The 20,237-nt window shown below is 42.9% G+C and overlaps 2 protein-coding genes across 3 annotated transcripts in view; both read left to right on the plus strand.

The window, feature by feature from the left end:
• Positions 1–6,272, plus strand: part of trip11 (thyroid hormone receptor interactor 11) — a 29,103-nt gene extending 22,831 nt beyond the window's left edge. For both annotated transcript variants that reach the window (XM_056427226.1, XM_056427227.1), the window contains exons 17-21: positions 598–679; positions 1,227–1,341; positions 2,901–3,023; positions 4,660–4,792; positions 4,935–6,272. In XM_056427226.1, the coding sequence (XP_056283201.1) occupies positions 598–679; positions 1,227–1,341; positions 2,901–3,023; positions 4,660–4,792; positions 4,935–5,149 (668 nt within the window). In that variant the 3' untranslated portion in view covers positions 5,150–6,272. The remainder of the gene's footprint in view (positions 1–597; positions 680–1,226; positions 1,342–2,900; positions 3,024–4,659; positions 4,793–4,934) is intronic.
• Positions 6,273–6,614: 342 nt separating this feature from the next.
• On the plus strand, positions 6,615–18,507 carry fbln5 (fibulin 5). The gene is made up of 11 exons (XM_056427241.1): positions 6,615–6,848; positions 6,979–7,033; positions 7,209–7,257; positions 7,433–7,702; positions 12,227–12,349; positions 13,616–13,732; positions 13,843–13,959; positions 15,142–15,264; positions 15,699–15,825; positions 15,910–16,105; positions 17,584–18,507. The coding sequence occupies exons 1-11, from the start codon at positions 6,805–6,807 to the stop codon at positions 17,743–17,745; spliced, it is 1,383 nt and encodes a 460-aa protein (XP_056283216.1). The 5' UTR covers positions 6,615–6,804; the 3' UTR covers positions 17,746–18,507.
• Positions 18,508–20,237: the final 1,730 nt, after the last annotated feature.

Consider the following 20,237-nt stretch of genomic DNA (forward strand, 5'->3'; position numbering starts at 1 on the left):
GGTGCAGAACGACACTGGGGCTCAGCCGCACTTCCTGTCTTCAAGTCCCTGGTCAAAGCCAGAGTCTGGATTGACTATTTTATTTTTTTAGAGCGTGAGCAACGTGGACGATTTCATTCATGAATGTTGCTACGACGTTTTATATTGTCTGTCTGGAGAGAAATTATTTTTCAAAGTTCTTATTGAGTAAATGAAGATACTGTGTTGATGAGTTGAAAGTGTTTTTGTTCTGTTATGCTAAATTGTAAAATATAGGTTTTCTAAAAATAAAAATGTGTCTCTCTGTCTCTCTCTCTCCCTCTCTCTCTCTCCGTCTCCCTCTGTCTCTCCCTCTGTCTCTCTCTATCTCCCTCTGTCACTCTCTGTCTCTCTCCCTCTGTCTCTCTCTGTCTCTCTCCCTCTGTCTCTCTCTCTCTGTCTCTCTCTGTCTCTCCCTCTGTCTCTCCCTCTGTCTCTCTCCCTCTGTCTCTCTCTCCCTCTGTCTCTCTCCCTCTGTCTCTGTCTCTCTCTGTCTCTCTCCCTCTGTCTCTCTGTCTCTCTCTCTGTCTCTCTCTGTCTCTCTATCTGTCTCTGTCTCTCTCTCTCTCTGTGTTACAGTGGAACTCAGACAGGAGATGCTGGAGGAGGCGCAGAGGAAACTGATGACCCTTATAAACAGCACAGAGGGGAAGATAGACAAGTGAGTTCAGTCCGGGTTAAATATTACATTCTTTAATTCGTCTAAATGACGTTATTAATTACTGACGATCCGCTGACTCATCCGCTTGAATTAAACTTATTAAAACAAAAAGCATCCTAATTCACTGAGATGCCGATTCGCACAGGACTTTTATTTTCACATGACCTCTGTGTTTGGTTCAATGTGGTCGGTAATTTGTGTTGGAATCTTTTTTTCCTGACGGCATTTCACAAAATACCTACAAATTACGAGAGGTCCCTAGCCACTACTAGACCTGTGTGAATTTGGGCTTTAGGCAAAGAATTATCTCCAAATTTGGAGTTATTTTTCGCTCCAAAAACATTTAAGATGCCATTGAATTACTGCTAAAAGGCTTTGTCATAAAACTGAAAATACAGCTGTTTTAACAGGGCAGCTATAATTATGAGAAAGATAGGTATTGTGTAGTGATTGAATTAATATAAATAAATCTTGTGGACTGCTACATAAATATGGGAATGAGATCTTGAATGACATCATGCCTTAAATATTCATATTCTGTTTCCAGAGTCCTGATGCGCAACCTCTTCTTGGGATACTTCCACACACCTAAAGCCAAGCGCGTCGATGTGCTGAGGCTCATGGGAAGTGTTCTGGGACTGAGCAGAGAAGAAGTTGAGAAGGTAAAAGATACAGATTTAAAAGTATTTACTCCAGCGCGTGCTCACATATTCACAGAATCACGTTTCTGGCCAAGAGTTTGTTATAAAACAACATTTTATTACGGGGTGATGACTAACAGTCATTGTGGCTTTTGGGGAATAAATGCATCCACACTGATTCATTTGGTGTATATCTTAGGCTCATTTAATGACATCATTTTTCACTTACTTATTTAAATACATTAATACATGTAGAAAGATTGATGTTGGTGTCTTTGGCTGGGCGATTGGAGGAGATGTAGGCCTTAATATGAGCCGGTACAGGTGGTGGACAAATCTATTTTTTTAATGAACTGAATCACAAATAAGCAGAGCCGCTAAGTTTCAGCATTTTCGGCTGCAAAAGAACAGCAAACAGTTGACCAGTATGACCATTATTTATATACAGTGGCGGTTTCAGGTCACTCCGACTGATTTTTATTAAACGACGTCCTTGAGAGTCGATCCTGAAACTCGCTGTTCAACTCTGACTCTTGACTCCAGCAGCCCCTGAAAAGCCTCTCTGTGCTCAGCCCAGAAAAACAAAGCGTTTCCTTCCACAGATCTTTTGGCAGGAGCCCTGTTGAACTCCATCCAACCATTGCAAAGTATATCACCCAATACTCCCCACAGTAAACCGATAGGATGAGCGGCAAATGCGATTAGAAATCCTCAGAATTACGTTTTTTATAGAGTTGGAAGTCGTTCTACTTTTCATCTCTCTCCTGTAAATGCTATTTACATTTTCCACTCAACTCGTGTTTACGGCAGCCAAGTGTCTCACAAAACCAGACGGCTTTTCAGAATTGGCCTCAGCTAGTATCCCCCATCTGCTGCCTTTTTTAGCCCAAACGTGTGATCCATACACTCTATTTTATATGTATATTGTCCTATATATTTATATATATATATTTATATTTATTTATTTATAAATATTTATTTATATAGTTATATTTATTTATTTATAAATATATATATGTATACATATATTTATATATATTTATAAATATGTTTATTTTATATATATATTTATATATATATTTATACTTATTTATATTTATTTATATATATTTATTTATATATATATAATTAAGTAATATATTTATATATGTTTATATTTTTATATATATATATATATAATAATTAATTAATATATTTATTTATTTATATATATATATGGGGTCCGTCCAGCTGGATCCTGCCAAATTACTCCAATGATGATTATGATGGTGAATAATAAATGTGTTTCCTGTCGCAGTGTGGGCTGTCAGGCTCTGAGTGTCTGCATATGAGCTTAACTAGTATTGGGTCCACTAAATCACTTCCCACAAATTGGCGGCAGGCAGAAAGAAAGCCAAGAACAATATTAGATTTAAATAATCTGATCGCTTCTTTGAAATAAGAAAGAAAAATGGTCTGAATGAACCGTAAAGACTTACGTCGGCGGTCGCGCCACTCGTCATCCATCGTGTAGTGATATATATCGTGTACTTGATCATTAAACATTAGGCGTCTGATTTGTCTTTGCCTCCTCACTGCAGATGTTGGGGGAGGACGGTCCGCACGGTGTTACGGGATGGATGTCCAGCTGGCTCGGAGGCCGAGGAGCGCAGAGCGTCCCAAACACTCCCCAGAGGCCCACCAGTGGCCAAGGGCTCAACTCGGTAAGAAACACCACACTGACTTCCTTTAAAGGGTACCTGTAGTGCAAAACAATATGTAGCCAGATCAAAAGATAATGTGTTTCTAAAGGTTATTCATGCTGACGGTCCAGTATATTCAAATACAATGGCTGTTTTAGGCTGTTCAAGTCCTCAACTCCGACATGCGACATTGAACTGGAGCTCGAATATATGTGCGGGTGGTGTGACGTCAGATCGATAGATCGACAGCCAGCCACAGCGGATGATGTGTTCAGATACTAATATAACGCCGCGAACAAATCAAAAGATTGAGAATATGGACATGAAAGATTGTCTGATTCAGCAACTGGATACTTCTTTGCATTTAACCCATCCTTAGTTATTGTGACAGTGATAGCGATGATTCTGATGAAGTTGATGCCGAAGGACCGCCGGTTCAGATGCTTCACCGTCTGGACACGTTGCCAAGTCGCGGGGCGGTTGGTGCAGTGAATGAAAAAATGTGCCACAGAAAACAGACAAGTTAAAAGAGATGTAAAACTTATGTCCGGATCGATGATATAGTGACCATTAGACCTCATCTGCTTCACACAAGGGATAGCTACATATAGCTACATAAGCGCGCCAAGCCTTTTTCTTCTTTTCATTGATGCAATGTTCGGGGGGTGCGTGATGACCGGGGTGTAAGTTTTTTTTGCTCCCGTCCGTCGATGCGCCAGCGCGGTGTACGGGGGCGGCAGCGCACACAGGGCAGCAGCATAAGACAGAAATGACATGCTGCTGCTGTAATGTGGCGCTATAGAGAAAGTGACAGGGGCGGCCATTTTTTTAATGTCATGCGATCTACCAATACTACGCCGCGATCGAGGCAGGTCGCGATCGACGTATTGAGCACCCTGATATAGATTGTGTAATTCTTGAGGCCACCTCTATCCCACTGAGAAACAACGGCGTGTAGGCTGAATTCCTTTGCACTACAGGTACCCTTTAACACACACACACACACACACACAGTTTATGTTTGATGCAGTGTTCTCTCGGGACAGAGCGCATCAACATGCTTTATACGGACTCACAGAACGATCCAGAGCCTAAAGCTGACATCTGGTCACAACCTCCCACGGTTTTCCCGTTCTTCCTGCTGATGCCTCGAGTCTTTTTTTGAGTGTATCCGCTGTTTTTTTTTTCTCGGTTAAGCGGCTGATAAAAAAACGTAGTTCTGGGCTCTTCACCCTGGTAGTAGTGCATCCAACCACAGAGCAGCTTTTAGCCATTTTTCTGGCAGGACCTGCCTTCACACGATCCAAAGTCAGTAGAGACCGATGAACAGTTTCTCCGTATCCTCGTCTCGCAGAACCAGACTTATCGCAGTGCTAAAGGAAGGTCAGCCTCCACACATTTATTATTCTGCTATAAAAAAACGCTCCTCTAAACAATTCTCGAGAACAGGGTGCAGAGATTTGGAAAATGGATAGTAAAAGGGGAGGAGAATGACAGCTGAGATTAGGCGTGTAGTCTCCGTCTGGCGAGCTTCTCTCGCGCTCACTCTTCATTTTGGACTTTGGACCCCCTCATTTAGGAAGTGAAGCAGAATTTCCTTGCTTAAAAAATATATATATACATATACTTAGCAGCACTGTGTCCTTTGCTGTTGCAGTCCTTCTCAGAGATGTTTGTGAAGTTCCTGGAGATCGAGTCGACCCCTTCGCTGCCCGCTGCAAAGCTCCCGGCCCACGACATCAAGGCTCTGAGCGCTCCGCCGCCGAGAAGAACCGGCAGTGGCGCCGCAGGTAAACCTCAAGTTTGGGGAATAAACCGCCGGGGTGTTTATTTCTCCCAGGAGGCGCCCTGCTCTCTCTTGCGTCTCCCCCAAACACATCCGAACTTATTTAACGTTGACACCCCTCTCTCTCTCTCTCTCTCCCCCCCCAGGAGCTTCGGCACTCGGAAAGCGACCCGGCGAGTTCAACCCTTTCCTGGCCTCCCGCTCTGCCGCCGTCCCGCTGCTGGCTGGTTCCAGCTCGGGCGGCTCGGGGGGTCACCTGCTGATGAAGCCCATCTCCGAAGGCCTGCCCACCTTCACACCCGTGCCGGTATCCGCCGAGAACAGTGGCGGCGCTGTGCTCAAGGACCTGTTGAAGCAGTGATCGGCCGCATCAAGAGCGCCACACGGACATAGTAATCCACTACACAGACTATATTAGCAGTTCTGCTAATTATTGCTGCTCTTTTTTTTCTTTCCAAAAAAAATAAAAAGCCAACATTTTATTTTTTTTGCGATCACTGTCCTATGCAACAGTTCCCCTTTACACATCGGTCTCGACCTCATTGTTACGTTTTGATGAGCGACTTGAAGATGGCTCACGGACGCAGGATGAGAACATGTTCAACTTTCTCGTTCAGAGAGAAACGCCGTCGGTTTTCATAGTGTCTTCCGAGATTTTTCTTCATTGCACAAGTTCTGAACACGAGCGCGTTAACTCATTGTGTGCAGCTCGAGCCATGCGGGTTGAGTCGTCACTTCTTGTTCTTTCATCTTCATCCTTTGATTTGCAGGACAACTATTATGTTCTTGTCTTCGTCCTTTTAAACGAAGCAGTGATCCGTTTCTAATCCAGGACTTGCCTAAAAACTCTGGCAGCAGAAGTCTGCATAAACATTTATGTGGTACATCGGTTCAAACCATAAAGACATTTTTGCTAAATCTTATCTTTTCCAGACGGAAAGACTGTGATATGCAACAAGCGTAGTAATTATGGCTGTAACTGCGGACTGTGGTTGACCGGAGGCCTGAGGCTGCTCATATGTTAAAGTACTATTATATAGTTATATGTATGTAAATGGGTGGCGTTGTTTCCTATTTATGGTCACTATGGAAGTTTTTTTAAGTTAAGTGCCTGCAATTTGCTAATTAGATGGTTGTATAATCAGGATTGTAAATGGTTAATATAAATATATATATTTACAAAATGTAAAAACTGCACATTTAAAACATTTTACCTGATCATCGTTGGCCGGCGCCGATAACTGAGCTGCTCTACATTTTTGTATAGAGCTGCAGAGTATTACAGGGTTTCTCCAGGTGTATTGTTGACGTGTAAAAAAAAATAAACTGTAAATCCTCACTGTAAAATATTTTTTGGGAGATGTCAAATGTCTGAAAGGGGGAGTTGGATTACCTTGACCTTGGATGACCTTTACCCGATGTAAGTACCCATGATTAAGTTGGAATTTAAAATCAAATAAAGATACTGCTGTGCTGGCCCTTTACTGCTGTGCTCCCTTTCTCTCTATCTCTATCTCACCATTATCGTCATGCAAACCAGATGTGGCCACTACTGCGCGGATAGCCTGCGCCAGATGTGCAGTGTCATTCAGCTGTAGTCTTGTGTAGGGGGGGGGGGGCGGCTGTTTATAACGTTGTTAAACAGACCCACTGCGTATGCGTTCTGCCTTTGTGGCCCCCCCAACAGCACAGGAGTCGCAGCGTGTTGGAGCGAGCGCGCGGCTGTCCGGAGGGGGCTGGCTCTCCCTGATTGAATCCAGCTGTTGTGAGCGCGCGCCAGTGGATTTGCATTGCTAAACAATCTGCCAAGCACACAGTCCATTTTGAAAAAGGCATTCGTGCAGCACTCGGTCCATGCGTCGAAGCTTCAGCTTAACGCGGTTAACGAGAACCTGGTGTCTGCTTTCGCGTAAAGGCGCACCGTTCTTGGGTGGCGCGGGTGCTGCTGGGTAGTGGGGAGGGCTTTTGTTGAGAGTTTACGGGTCTCCGCTTTTTTCATTTGAGAAAACATAAACCATGCTTTTTGAAGGACGTCGCTTCAGTTTTTGCTGCTCTGTCAGGTCAGTACTCTCTCCCTTTTTTCCCTCCTCGGTTCAACAGATTTGAATTGTTTGAGCTTTTACTTGCGTGTTTGAATGGACACAAACTTTTCTGGCGAATCTTTAAAAGCTTGACCTTCTCTCTTTGCAGGATGTTGGCAGCTCTAGTATTTATTCTGCTTTGTGTCCAGCCTGGACACGGACAGGTAACACACACTGTCCCTCAGTGTTTTCATTCATTTTAAAACCAAGGTCGAGAGTGATTGAACTCGTGATGTAAAAATGGAATTATGCATTGAAAATTATCTTTATTAAAATCATATTTCATGAGTAGTTTTGTAGATTGTCAGATTGTACAAACTGTAGATCATCTCTCCTCAGACCTGCTCGGAAGGCTTTACCTTTGACCGTAGGACGAGACAGTGTATAGGTGAGTGGAAGGTCTTCTACTCGTATATTGGAGAAGTTAAATTGTGGATATGTCATTAAGGCCTGTGTGAAGTAGCATCAGTTCCCATATTCACATATAGTGAGAATGAAATGGATCACAAGCCCACAGATGTCCAGGAGGAATGGTGTTCTCAGTGCACCGCTCTGTGTTCCAGATGAGGATGAGTGCCGTGCCGAGCCAGACGCATGCCGAGGAGACATGCGGTGCGTGAACCAGAACGGAGGCTACCTGTGCATCCCCAGGAGGCTGTACGAGCAGCCGTACCGACCGGAGATCCCGGCCCGGCGCGAGCCCGTTTACCCGGACCCGTCCGACCCCTTCCTCCCGGCTCTGCCGAGATTTGTGGAGCCCAGCTACCCCCGAATGAGGGCCACTGCGCAGTGCCTCCTGGGATATACTCCTGCTGAGGACGGCAGCTGTGATGGTGAGTCACTCACTGACACTGGTACCAGTGGTGGAAGACCAACTGTACATAATAGGACTATTACGATAATGTACAAAGGAAAAGTACAGAATTATCATAAGAAAAGTAATATTTAGGAATTAAATAGCAATAGAAGTAAAAGTACTCGCTTTGCAGAAAAAAGTACACGTTAGAAATGAGTAATGTTATAATATGACTTTAATTGTCAATACACTGATGAATAAATGTGTAATCGGTACTTTTAACTACTTTATACAGTTTGGTAGTTTAGTCCAGGGGGTCTCAACCGGGGGTTTGAGGCCCCTCCAGTGGGTCACATCTAAAGGGTCCTGAGATAGTTTACAGGGCAGCGAAGGAAAAGAAGAAGAAGAAGAAGCACCAAAGTTCTGTGCCTGAGAGGGGGAGGGGCTTATTTCCGTGGTTATCATTTCCACCATCCACCATGGAAGAACTAACCACTAGTTCTGCTTCATACTCGTTGTGGACATCCCACACATGTCGGAACATCCAACGCCCTCGTGTTCGGGTTCATGACATCACCCGTAGGCTCACGCAGCTCGGTGACTTTCACCGGCTACGTCCGAATGACCGCCGCTCTCAGCGCCACGAGAGTAGCAGCTGGTTAGATTCACCAACGGCGGAGCATCTCAACGCCGATTGGCTTTCTTGCGACTTGGTCTCGGGCTGAAAATTCGCCAACGTTGAAAAATAAAACGCTACAAAACAAATTGGTTTGATTTTGTAAAATTCATAAGGTTCGGTTTAAAAATGACTGCAAATTTTAAAAACGAAACGAAAAGCCAAACGGTACTCTGTTTTCTTCAGGCAAGTAAACTACTACTTGGTCATGTTTTGCTCACAAAAGGTTGAAAGGCTGAAACTTCCTGTCTCATAGGAACCACTTTTAGATGAAGCTCTAATTTTCTCCCCTGGAATCCTTGGAGTGAATCCTAAAGGTGACGTGTCGTGGGAGTTCACGGCACGTTTAAGGATCATCGCTGCATGGATTCCTGCCCGAGTGGGCGTGTCCGCCTCTCGATGCAGCTGTTTGCATGTTTCTCGTCCCTTCGCTGAATCCCTGCAGTGACTCTGCAGGACGTCTGCCGCCTCCTGCCGCGTGGCCGACGAGGCGACGCGACGGAGGCCAGAAATGTAGTGCGGGTCATCCGAGATTACGGTTGAACTCCAGGGCGAATGCACGAATCCGTCATTCCTGCCTTCGACCCCTCTTGAGGACATTTCTCTGGTTTTTTCTTTGTGTTGAATTTCGCAAGAAATCCCAGCTGTCAGATCATAACAACGTCGCACGATGAATGCATCTGAACCGAATTTCCCCGCTGCGTCCAGCCGGGACCAAGCTGTTGAAAATGGCCTCCTCGAAGTCCACTCGGTGTGTTTTGTATAAGTCAGCCGTGACGGCGTAATGAGTGGAAAGAGTACCGAACAGAAGAGTTCTCTCTGCAGAGAGCTTCGGCGTTTAGCTCATGTACACATACTGACTGTTTGTCCTCATGAGGGGAGGGGGGGGGGCGGCTCACGACCTTGTTTGGGTAAACTACATCACCACGGGGCCGAGGATGAGGTCATGTGTTGCCAAATCTGTTCCTGGAGAACAGGCATGCCTCTCCGGGTCCTCACGCCCTGTGGGCGGGGTGACGTAATGGGTTCTTGGTGTATGCTGCTGTGGGGCAGAAACTACACAGACCCCGACTTCCCGTCTGAACCCCGCAAACAAACATCGCTTTGTCTTTTTAGGTTCGGGCACTCCACTCCATAAATGTCTACAATGGCACCAGTGTGGGGGAGCGATGGAACCAATCAGGCCTTGTGGTTTATGCACTTGTGGGTTTTTGTTTTTCCAAGGTTGTTTCCAAGCAGCGTTACGTCGCGTTATCGTCTTCTTTGCCTCTCGGCTACTTTCTGGAGCTCATCCTCGCACCAGGTTAAACGCTTTACAAAAAGACTACTATGCATCTGCCCCTTAGTGGAATGCAGCTATGTGGAGACCTGGTTGTTGGCGGCCAGAAGCAAGAAACTCCACCAGATTTCAGCAACTGGCTGCAGGGATTGTCTCCCGACCAACCACCAGATTAATAGAAAGAGGCTTTGCTTGTAGGGGGGCTTGAGAATGGGAGCTTTGTCGTGTTGAAAGTCCCAAAGAGTCGTTGTGCGTTTTTAAGATTTCTCGCCGAGCATTAGACAAGAAGATTGATGAGAACCAATGAGCTGAGCCTTAAGACGGGAAACGAGGGGAAAGCGCTCGCCATAACGCGGCGTATCTCGTTTGTTTAATCCAAATGAAAACAAAGGGTATAAAAAGCCAAGAAATAGCACGGCGACAATTTGCGACCAACGACTGTGTTTGTATGGATTAAAGCAACAAGATAAAGAGGTGATGGTAGAGTGTGTCATCTAAACCTCTGGTTTCAGGGTTCACGCTCGGCTAAGATGATCTTCCGCTGGCTCCAGCTTCAAATTGAAAAGATTGATCTTCTCATCAAACTATTTGTCGAGTAAGCAAATAAGTGTGTTTCATTAATATGTTGAAATATTCCTTTTAACGAGGACACAAAAGGGCATCGCCCAAAAAGCCGACAAAAAGACTTGGAACTGTTTCTACTTTGTGCTTTGTCACAATCAATAAGAAATGAATAACAGCCATGTTTTTTTAGATGACCCAGAATAAAGAGGAAAGGCTGTGAGGAATGATGCTGTTCGGGGGTTTTCCTCCGTCAGTTCTCTGTGGGGGAACACACGTCATTGTATTTCTGGATTGGTGCATGAGCAGATTAATGAATATGTTTTAGTATTTTGGGGAAACTGATTCTTCTATGCAGAAGATGGATTGCTCGAGCGCACTTTCACACACATGTGAACGTCACGTGACCAAACGGTGACGCTTCACGCCGTGCAGTTCATCTCCACTCGTAACTCCGGTTTTGGGGATTTTCATGTTTTCCCCTCGAGATGAAGGATTACATGCTCCTGAAACGTAATCTGAAAACAAGACATTTCACACTTCTAACGTGCCGATGATCACATTCAGTGTATTTTCCATTTGATTTGCGAGCGGATGATGAAACACAGATGACATGTTAATCCTCCTGGCCAAAAGTACCTGGCATCGACGGCCTCCGGGGGCTGTTATGAAACGGCTCGTGTACAAATTCGGCGTCGACTGTTCCAAGTCCTCCGATCTCAATCAAATCCCATCGGGCTCGTCTTCCCTCAAGATGATCAGGGTTGCCAGCGGCAACCAAAAAGCTTGTGGGCAGCTCATGGAACGGTCTATATAAGGAGATGAAGTGAAATGTGTGTGTGTGTTCTGCAATAATGCTACGCATGGGGTGCAGATGACGACCATACAGAGAGGTTTTCACTGGTAACTGTAAGTGTGTGTGTGTGGGGTGGGGGGTGTAGCTGTTGGCCGGTGACCTCCACGGTCCAAGTTGGCACTCAGAGCGAGGGACCCACGGACGGGACTGACGCTATCGCTTATCAAAGCTGCCTGAACAAACACGACGCCGGGGTCCCTCCCAGCGTTTCGGAATATCTGATTTTTCACATCCTCATAAGGAAATATGGCTATTATGACGTTGCGTGTGTGTGAGTCGATCCAAGGGCGTGAAAGGAATTCATAATGTTATCTGAGGAATCTTTAATCGTGTGCAAAAACAACTGGAAATTGATGCTGCATTGAAATGTTAACTGTTGTGTTAAGAAGGTGTTTTTTTTTTTTAAACGCAGGTTGGTGAAGAAGTGTTGAAGAAACAGACTTTTGGGCGATCTGTCCGCCCTCAGTCCAGCGGACGGGCTTTCTTTGGACCCGACTAAAACGCAGAAACAACAGAATTCTTATAAATATATCAAAACATATAAAAGACTGGGAATGTACAACAAAAGCACACAACTCTCTAAATATAATTCATGTGCTTTGACCTTATCCTTTCACTCATTTATATCGGAACCGTCCACAATCGAGCAGAGGAAACTCCTTTCTGTTGTGTTTCACATCCTATAAGACGTTCTTTCATACGCAGAAACTCTCAAACTGTCAAACCTCAGAATAGGCTCTTTGTGTTGTTTTAGGACGAACTGCCAAACTGAGTCATAACAACTATGTGTGCAATTGAAAATAATCGTCCTGAAGGGTCGAAGAATATTATAATGCAGTGAGAAATGTTTTTAAATTAAAGTGCTAAAGCTTTATTTGATACGTGTTCTTAACTTTTACCACAGTGACGTGTTCAAAATATAACCGGGCACGATCAATGCCCATATTTGGAGTATCCAGAGATAATCGTACTTGTTTATTTTTTTCATTGCATGCTTCAGCCCGTTGTTCTGACTCTTCAATGTGATTTGACTGTAATGTAACAGTGTATTTTCACTTTAGGGTGAAGTACTCTTTCTATATATCATCTATCGAGCTATCTTGTTCCTCACAATGTCCACGGGAAACAATCTATCATTAATAACAGTCCTCTCTCTCTATCTCTCTTCTGCTCCTTCTCCCTGTCGCAGACATTGATGAATGTGAGACGAACTCTCATCACTGTAACCCCACCCAGGTCTGCATCAACACATCAGGCGGCTACACCTGTTCCTGCAATGAAGGATACTGGCTCATCGGCGCACAGTGCCAGGGTGAGATGAATGTGGAGGAGTGGCTGTGCAGACACGCGCATCGCATCTACGTCACATTAGTGCTTCATGTAAAGTACACCGGCGAACATCGTGGTTGTGAACTCGTGAAGTTTCTCACAGAGACGGTTGGAATGTTCTGAAAAAGATCTCGAATGCAACGACCAAACATTGGGAGGAGCATCGTGTGATTTCAATGATTTCTGTCATTATAAAATGGTTGATAATCTCAAGTCAGTGAAGTTTCCTTTCAGAATAATTTAAGTCCATTCATGTCTAGCAGGTTTCTAGTTCCTGCCTTGGAAAGAATTACTCTAACAATGGGCAGCCATTAAGGTCCAACATGTTTCTGGCAGGAAGGTAGATTTAAAAGGATTTTAGGTTTTTGGCCTTAATCGTTCAAAACCACCAAATAAAGTCATCCATTAGTGTCAACATGAGGTGTGTTATGGTCCGCTGGGCACAGACATGCAGAAGGTCACCACCTCTCCCACATTGAGTTAAAACGCATAGTATGTATAGTTGTTTAGCCTCTTTTTGTTGTTGTTTTGTGTCTCTTTGTAGTTTGTATGCATCTCTGTAGTATTTGTGTGTCCTTGTCGTCGGTTTGTGTCTCTTTGTGTTTGTTTTGACCCTTTCCTAGTCGTTTGTGTCTCTTTGCAGCTGTTTTGCATCTCTTTGCAGTTGTGTTGGTCATTAGTCATGTTTTTTGTGTCTCTTTGTAGTCATTTTAAGTTTCTTTGCGAACATTTGGAGTCCCTTCCTGGTTGAAATGTGTATATATATATATATACATATATATATACACATATATGTGTGTGTATATATATATATGTATATATATACACATATATGTGTCTATATATATATATATACACATACTGTATATATTTATATATATATATGTACGTATATATATACATATGTATATATATATATATATATTTATATATCTCTAATGACTTGAGACAATGGGTAGAGTAGGACTTCCTAAACTTAAGACCGTATTACTTGTAAGACTGTTGGATAATGTAGAAAGGACAATTCTGCTTCTGGTCCTCATTTACAAAATACCAGGACACCCTCTAAAAGCTGAAACAGCGCCCTCTTCCTGTCATGTGCAGCAATGACTTTTTGCCAAATAAATCCTGAAGAAACGTTGTATTAAGAAGCTGGGATTCAATGTATTTTTTATCTAACTCTGTAAACGGACCTACAGTATGTATAGATTATGATTCATAACCAGTTTGTCTCTTTCCTTTTGGCCAGATATTGATGAATGTCGCTATGGTTACTGCCAACAGCTGTGCGCCAACGTCGCTGGCTCTTACTCCTGCTCCTGTAACCCCGGCTTCCTCCTCAACCCAGACGGCAGGACCTGTCAAGGTACACAACACACACACACACACACACACCGTGTGCAAATAAACACATATACACACATGCACAGTGTTTCTTTTCCTTACTTGGAAGTTGCTCCCCTGTTGCTCCTCCAGATGTGGACGAGTGTGAGGAAGAGCCGTGCACTCACGGCTGCTTCAACACCTACGGCTCCTTCATGTGCAACTGTGACGAGGGATTCGAGTTGGCGTCCGACGGAACTTCTTGCATTGGTGAGACGAGCCGGTTGTAGTTGTAATAGTATCTAATCAGTGATTGGTGAACATTGAAGAGCATATCCTATGAATATATATTTTACTCTATCATATATCATATTGTTGCACACTTGGACACATCCAGGCGTGCATGAGTTCAAGAACTGTTTTTACTGAAAGCACGGAAATACAATCACAATCATTAATGCAACTGTCGGCTGTTTTAGTCTATAACGAGCGAATACAACTAGCGTCGCGTTTCCCCTCGCTTTCTTCCTGAAGGACCCCTGAGCTGACCGAAGTGCCTGCATGAGCTTTACTCCTCGTAAACAGCATTCACCTCTCACACAATTCAAGCCTCGATTGCAGATACACACACGCCAGGTGAATAAATGAAACAATTAACAATCAATAAAAATAAGAAATACATGAGAATAGTGGGGGGTCAATGTCCAGTTCCTGATATTGTGTCCATTGTTAATGAGGACCCCACAATATCATAATAAACTAGAACGGGCACTCGGTAGAGCGCATACCTTCGCATATCACAAGATTGGGCATTGAATTATGAACATTTTGGCATTAGTTGCATGCCAATTGGATAAAGATTGACCTTTTCATGACCTTTGACCCGATCGATCCCAAAATCTAATCAAATGGTCCCTGGATAATAACCAATCATCCCACCAAATTTCATGCGATTCAAGAAGATTTTGACCTTTTCTTGACCTTGACCTTTGACACGATCGATCCCAAAATCTGATCAAATGGTCCCCGGATAATAACCAATCATCCCACCAAATTTCATGCGATTCGGTTTAATACTTTTTGAGTTATGCGAGTAACACGCATACAAATAAATAAATAAATACACGGCGATCAAAACATAACCTTCTGCATTTTCAATGCGAAGGTAATGAACTATACATGAATCAACTACATACACAATATAGATTTAATATAGATTTTCTCCGATGATTTGATGCATCCTGAACGCTCTCTTTCCATTCGTCAACCCGCTCTTCCAGTGCAGCGTCACAGGAAGATGGAGCCTGTTCCAGTCGGGTATCACCGGCTCATATTCACACTTGAATCCACAAAGCCGGTTGAACCTGAACCCGAGACATTGCCCGTTAGGCGTCAGCTCTGATCCTTTTATTGTTATTATGATGTAATAATCGTTTGTTTTATTCCCTGTAGACTTGGATGAGTGCAGCTTCTCTGAGTTTCTGTGTCAGCACAGATGTGTGAACACCCCCGGCTCTTTCGCCTGCGTCTGTCCGCCCGGATATTATGTGTATGAGGACGGCAGGAGTTGTGAAGGTAAAGTTCAGGACACGGCGCAACTGAATAAATGTTAGTTTTCAACGTCTCTCAGGAAAATCTGAATGAAAACGTAGCTCACAAAGCTGCTTGTCTTGTGGCGTAATCCTGTTGAATGTTATTGAATCTGCTCTTTGATCACATTTTGCTTGTGTCTTTTTTGCAAAATGTGTCTTTTAGTTGTTGTTGTTGTTGTTACAATGCACCTGCAAAGCTACACCAGATATATTCAAGGGACACTAAGCCAGTGTTTAGACTTGTGTATGAGCTAATGTTTAAAACAAGTGTCGCCCTGTTTAGCATTACTCTGTACTGTCTTTCTACCATGTCTAGCTTGATTACCGTATTGTTGATGCTCTCTAAATGTTGTGTCTCTGATGATGATGATGATGATGTTTTAACTGACTTTGATTGTTGTGTGTTTGATTCTGAAGATATCAATGAATGTGACACTGGTAACAACACCTGTACAACAGCACAAGTATGTTTCAATTTCCAGGGAGGCAATACCTGCCTGGATGCTTTACAGTGTCACTCTCCTTACATCGAAGTTAGTGACAAGTGAGTACTTCTGCCGTTGCTCGTTGCCACACCTGATATACCCGCCGCCCGATGTCTGAACCCGGCCCCGTGTGTCCCCTGCAGCCAGTGCATGTGTTCGTCGGAGAACCCTGCCTGCAGGGACCAGCCCTTCACTATTCTGTACCGACACATGGACTTGTCGTCGGGGCGCAGTGTGCCTGTAGACATCTTCCAGATGCAGGCCACCACGCGCTACCCCGGCGCCTTCTACATCTTCCAGATAAAGTCGGGCAACGAGGGGCGAGAGTTTTACATGAGGGTGAGTACGAGATCCGGAGAGCTGGAGACGCCGCGCGGCGACCTTTTGACATTTGCAGCATTACGCAGTCTCTATTATGTCTCTACGATGCACGCAATTCTTAAAAATGCGAAGGCCCAAAGTATCAACAAGACTCCAGACTACTCATATAAATAGAATATTTGTTTTATTTTTATGGCTCAATCATAAACACAATTCCACTGTTTTCAAATCAACCAGGACTTTTGTCCTCTTTAAAGGAATAAAATGAGACGTTATCATAAATTGTTTTAAATTATGGTCCATTTGCTATTTTAAGCAGATCTTCTGGCGAATAAAATGTTACTAACAGATGGTCAGTCGTATAATTTATGCACAATAAAAAAGAAACGGCGCCACCTACAGGAGCTCGAACTCAAGTTTGATTCAAACCCCCCAGATGTGGGAACGGATATGTTTGGTTATCAAACAGGTTGCCAAAATAATAATAAACAGTCTTGGGTTGGTCTCATGTGACCGTGGTGCTCCGTAATGAGGTGAACAGGGAGTCAGAATAACTTTAACATCGAGACACTTTAACAAACTGTAATAACTAATACCTTTTGAGATGATTTGGGGATAATAACACATTGTTTCACTCATTTGTGAATAAAATAACACATTTTAAGTGGGTAGAATGCCCAATTTGAGGATTATGGGGCCAGATTTGTTGTAAAAAGTGTTTTTCGTTTTAGTTTTTTCAATCACAAAAGAACAATAGTCTAAATACAAACATACTCCAGGTTGTTTGTCGGGTTGAAGGTCGTGTGTTTGATCCCATTCTCACTTTCTTTTAAATAAACCTGTATGTTTTGCATTTAAAAAGCTTTGAGCACTCTGTTATAAGTGTGATTATGAAGAAACAAAACGATAAAAACTCAAATTATTCAGCTCTGATTTCATTTGTCGACACACCAACAGGCCTTTTGCACAAAACGCATGTTGACGTGAACAATACAGTGAATGAAGGCTAAAGTTATGAGTAACACCTTCACTTTTTCCTACAGTGAAAAGTCCAAATGTCTCCATTGAAAGGGGCCTCGACGCCAAGTAAACACATCCAGTATGTCGGGGATAATGCCTGTAAAGAAAGGGGAGGATGAAGTACACGTCATTGTCCAGTAGATGGCGCAATAAGTTGTGTGATGTGTTTGGGAGGGGGATTTTTTCTTTTTGAAGATCTTTTAAAAGAGATTTTTTTGTGTGGAGGATTTCAAAGCATAACGGTTCTCTGAAGCATCCGGTGACCACATGAGTTTAAAAAAATATATTTCTCGAGTTTCCTGCCTTTGTCTTGCTTTAAACAACACCTCTCCAGGCCCTATACGCAAAACGGAAAACCCAATGACCTTCCTTGACCTTGCGTTTGCTCGTTGTGAACGAGAGTCGGATGGCCTCCTTCGCGCACACGCTGACCGATGCAAAGCATTTCCTCACATTTCCTTCTCCTTCTCTTTCAGCAAACCAGTAACGTGAGCGCCACGCTGGTCTTGTCGCGGCCCATTCGGGGTCCCAGAGAGCTGGTGCTGGACCTGGAGATGGTCACCGTCAACAACGTCATCAACTTCAGAGGCAGCTCCATCATCCGCCTGACGGTGTTTGTCTCAGAGCATCCGTTCTGAGCGTCCAGAAATGGAATATTCACTGCCCCCCCCCCCCCACCCCTCGGAGAGTCGAGTTGCACGTCATCTGCAGCAGATGTCATGGTTTGTTTTTGAGAAAGCGCATCACCTTTTATTTTTAATTCGTTTTTATCATTGTGTCATCTTCCGTAAAGACACGTCCGATAAAGACTCAGCCAAGATCAGCTGATGGGAAAAGCATCCCGGTGCTCGAATCCCCGCCCTGGCCTAATGGACACTGAGCTTTTATGGCCGCGATTATGGACTTTCGACACGGAGGGGTATTTATGGTGTACAATTTCTGACATCCTCTATTTAGAAAATGATGGGAATCACCCTCGCTGAGCACCAGCGTTAACACAATACCGTTTTTCTTTTCACGAGTTTGCCCAGTTGTCTGTGAATTTTCATCCCTTCAGAGAAGCTGTGAAATTCTTTCATTTTAAGAGCCGTCAGATCATTGTCCTGTTTTTTGTTTTGAGACGGTTATCTGAGCTGAAGTGTGCATTTGCATTGGCAATATTTGAAATTATGTAACAACCAGTCATTAACTGAATTATTGATCACAATTATTTTTTTCTGTCCAATAAATGTTTTCACCACACAACTGTGTCTCTGGCATGAGCAGAACCTGAGAACACGCTTTATTTTAGAATTATACGGCCATGTATTTAATGCATATACAGGACTGTCTCAGAAAATTAGAATATTGTGATAAAGTTCTTTATTTTCTGTAATGCAATAAAAAAAACAAAAATGTCATGCATTCTGGATTCATTACAAATCAACTGAAATATTGCAAGCCTTTTATTCTTTTAATATTGCTGATTATGGCTTACAGCTTAAGAAAACTCTAAAATCCTATCTCATAAAATTTTAATATTTCCTCAGACCAAGTAAAAAAAAAAGATTTATAACAGCTGAGTGTTTGTCAAGGCTCACCCTTGCAGGTGTTTCGAGTTAATTAGACAATTCAAGTGATTTGTTTAATACCCTACTAGTATACTTTTTCATGATATTCTAATATTTAGAGATAGGATATTTTAGTTTTCTTAAGCTGTAAGCCATAATCAGCAATATTAAAAGAATAAAAGGCTTGCAATATTTCAGTTGATTTGTAATGAATCCAGAATGCATGACATTTTTGTTTTTTTAATTGCATTACAGAAAATAAAGAACTTCATCACAATATTCTAATTTTCTGAGACAGTCCTGTATATATATATATATATAAATAAACATGTATATATACATTTATATAAATATATATATTTATATAAATTGATATATATGTATATACATTTATATATATATATAAACATGTGTATATATACATTTATATACATATTTATATATATAAATGTGTGTATATATATATACGTTTATATAAATATTGATATATATATATATTTATATATATATATAAACATGTATATATACATTTATATAAATATTTATATATATAAATGTTTGTGTATATATTTATATATATATACATACGCATTAACAATAACTGTCATGAGCTCCTGAAACTACAGCAGATTGAGGTTTTGAGATTATTCATAACAAATAGTGAGGAAACAAATTTGAAGGATTTTGGGGCAGTTAAAATAAAGATGAAAAATTTTGGAAGTTGAGAGAAATAAATCAACATATGGTTTGGTTTATTTCAGCAATTTATGACTAACTTTGTTTTTATGTCATCGGGGGAGCACTATAACAAATTATTTTGATTAAATCAGGTTACTTCGATGCTCAAGAACAATGTATTGGCATGAGCAGGCTCCTGAACACATTCTGCATTATAATGTAATATAGTGGGATCAAATTGAATAACAAAATATATCGGATATTAGCTCTCCAGTGTCAGTGTTGGCAATGTGGAAGAAGAGTTTAACAAAAGTTGGGAGCATCATGACGATGAATTTGACATTAAAAATAGTCTGAAAATAAAGACATAGTAAACTTGGATGGCGTTTTCTTAAATGTTTGAAGAACAATAAAATGAGAGCGAGCCGTTCAGTGAAGTAAACAAAAGAAAAAACCATGAAAACAGAAAGCGGCTCTTCGGGGAAGGAAGCGCAAACACACAGTGGTCATCCGGGAAGAGAGGGAGGAGGGAGGAGAGAGGAGGAGAGGGAAAGGAAGAAAGGGCAGAGAGAGAGGGGAGGGTGGAGGAGAGGGTGGGGGAGGAGGGGAGGGGGGAGGGAAAGAGGTGGGGAGCGAGGGAGGAGAGGAAAGAGGAAAGGGGAGGAGGAGGGAAAGGGAGGAGGGAGAGAGGGAGGAGAGGAAATAGGGAAAGGGAGGAGGGAGAGAGAGGAGAAGGGAGGAGAGGAGAGAGGAAAAGGGAGGAGGGAGAGAGAGGTGGGGAGCGAGGGAGGAGAGGAAAGAGGAAAAGGGAGGAGGAGGGAAAGGGAGGAGGGAGGAGGAGGGAGAGAGGGAGGGAGGAGGGAGAGGGGAGGAGGAGGGAGAGAGGGAGGAGAGGAGAGAGG

The sequence above is a fragment of the Pseudoliparis swirei genome, chromosome 11, assembly GCF_029220125.1.
Source record: "Pseudoliparis swirei isolate HS2019 ecotype Mariana Trench chromosome 11, NWPU_hadal_v1, whole genome shotgun sequence".
In the NCBI taxonomy this organism is placed as follows: domain Eukaryota; kingdom Metazoa; phylum Chordata; class Actinopteri; order Perciformes; family Liparidae; genus Pseudoliparis; species Pseudoliparis swirei.

What these genes read in the sequence shown, in the direction of transcription:
- fbln5 (XM_056427241.1), top strand. Translation starts at nt 6,805, where the DNA reads ATGCTTTTTGAAGGACGTCGCTTCAGTTTTTGCTGCTCTGTCAG. An exon ending in TGAGGACGGCAGCTGTGATG is followed by an intron (nt 7,703 to 12,226) that starts GTGAGTCACTCA and finishes TCCCTGTCGCAG; the next exon opens with ACATTGATGAATGTGAGACG. An exon ending in AGACGGCAGGACCTGTCAAG is followed by an intron (nt 13,733 to 13,842) that starts GTACACAACACA and finishes TTGCTCCTCCAG; the next exon opens with ATGTGGACGAGTGTGAGGAA.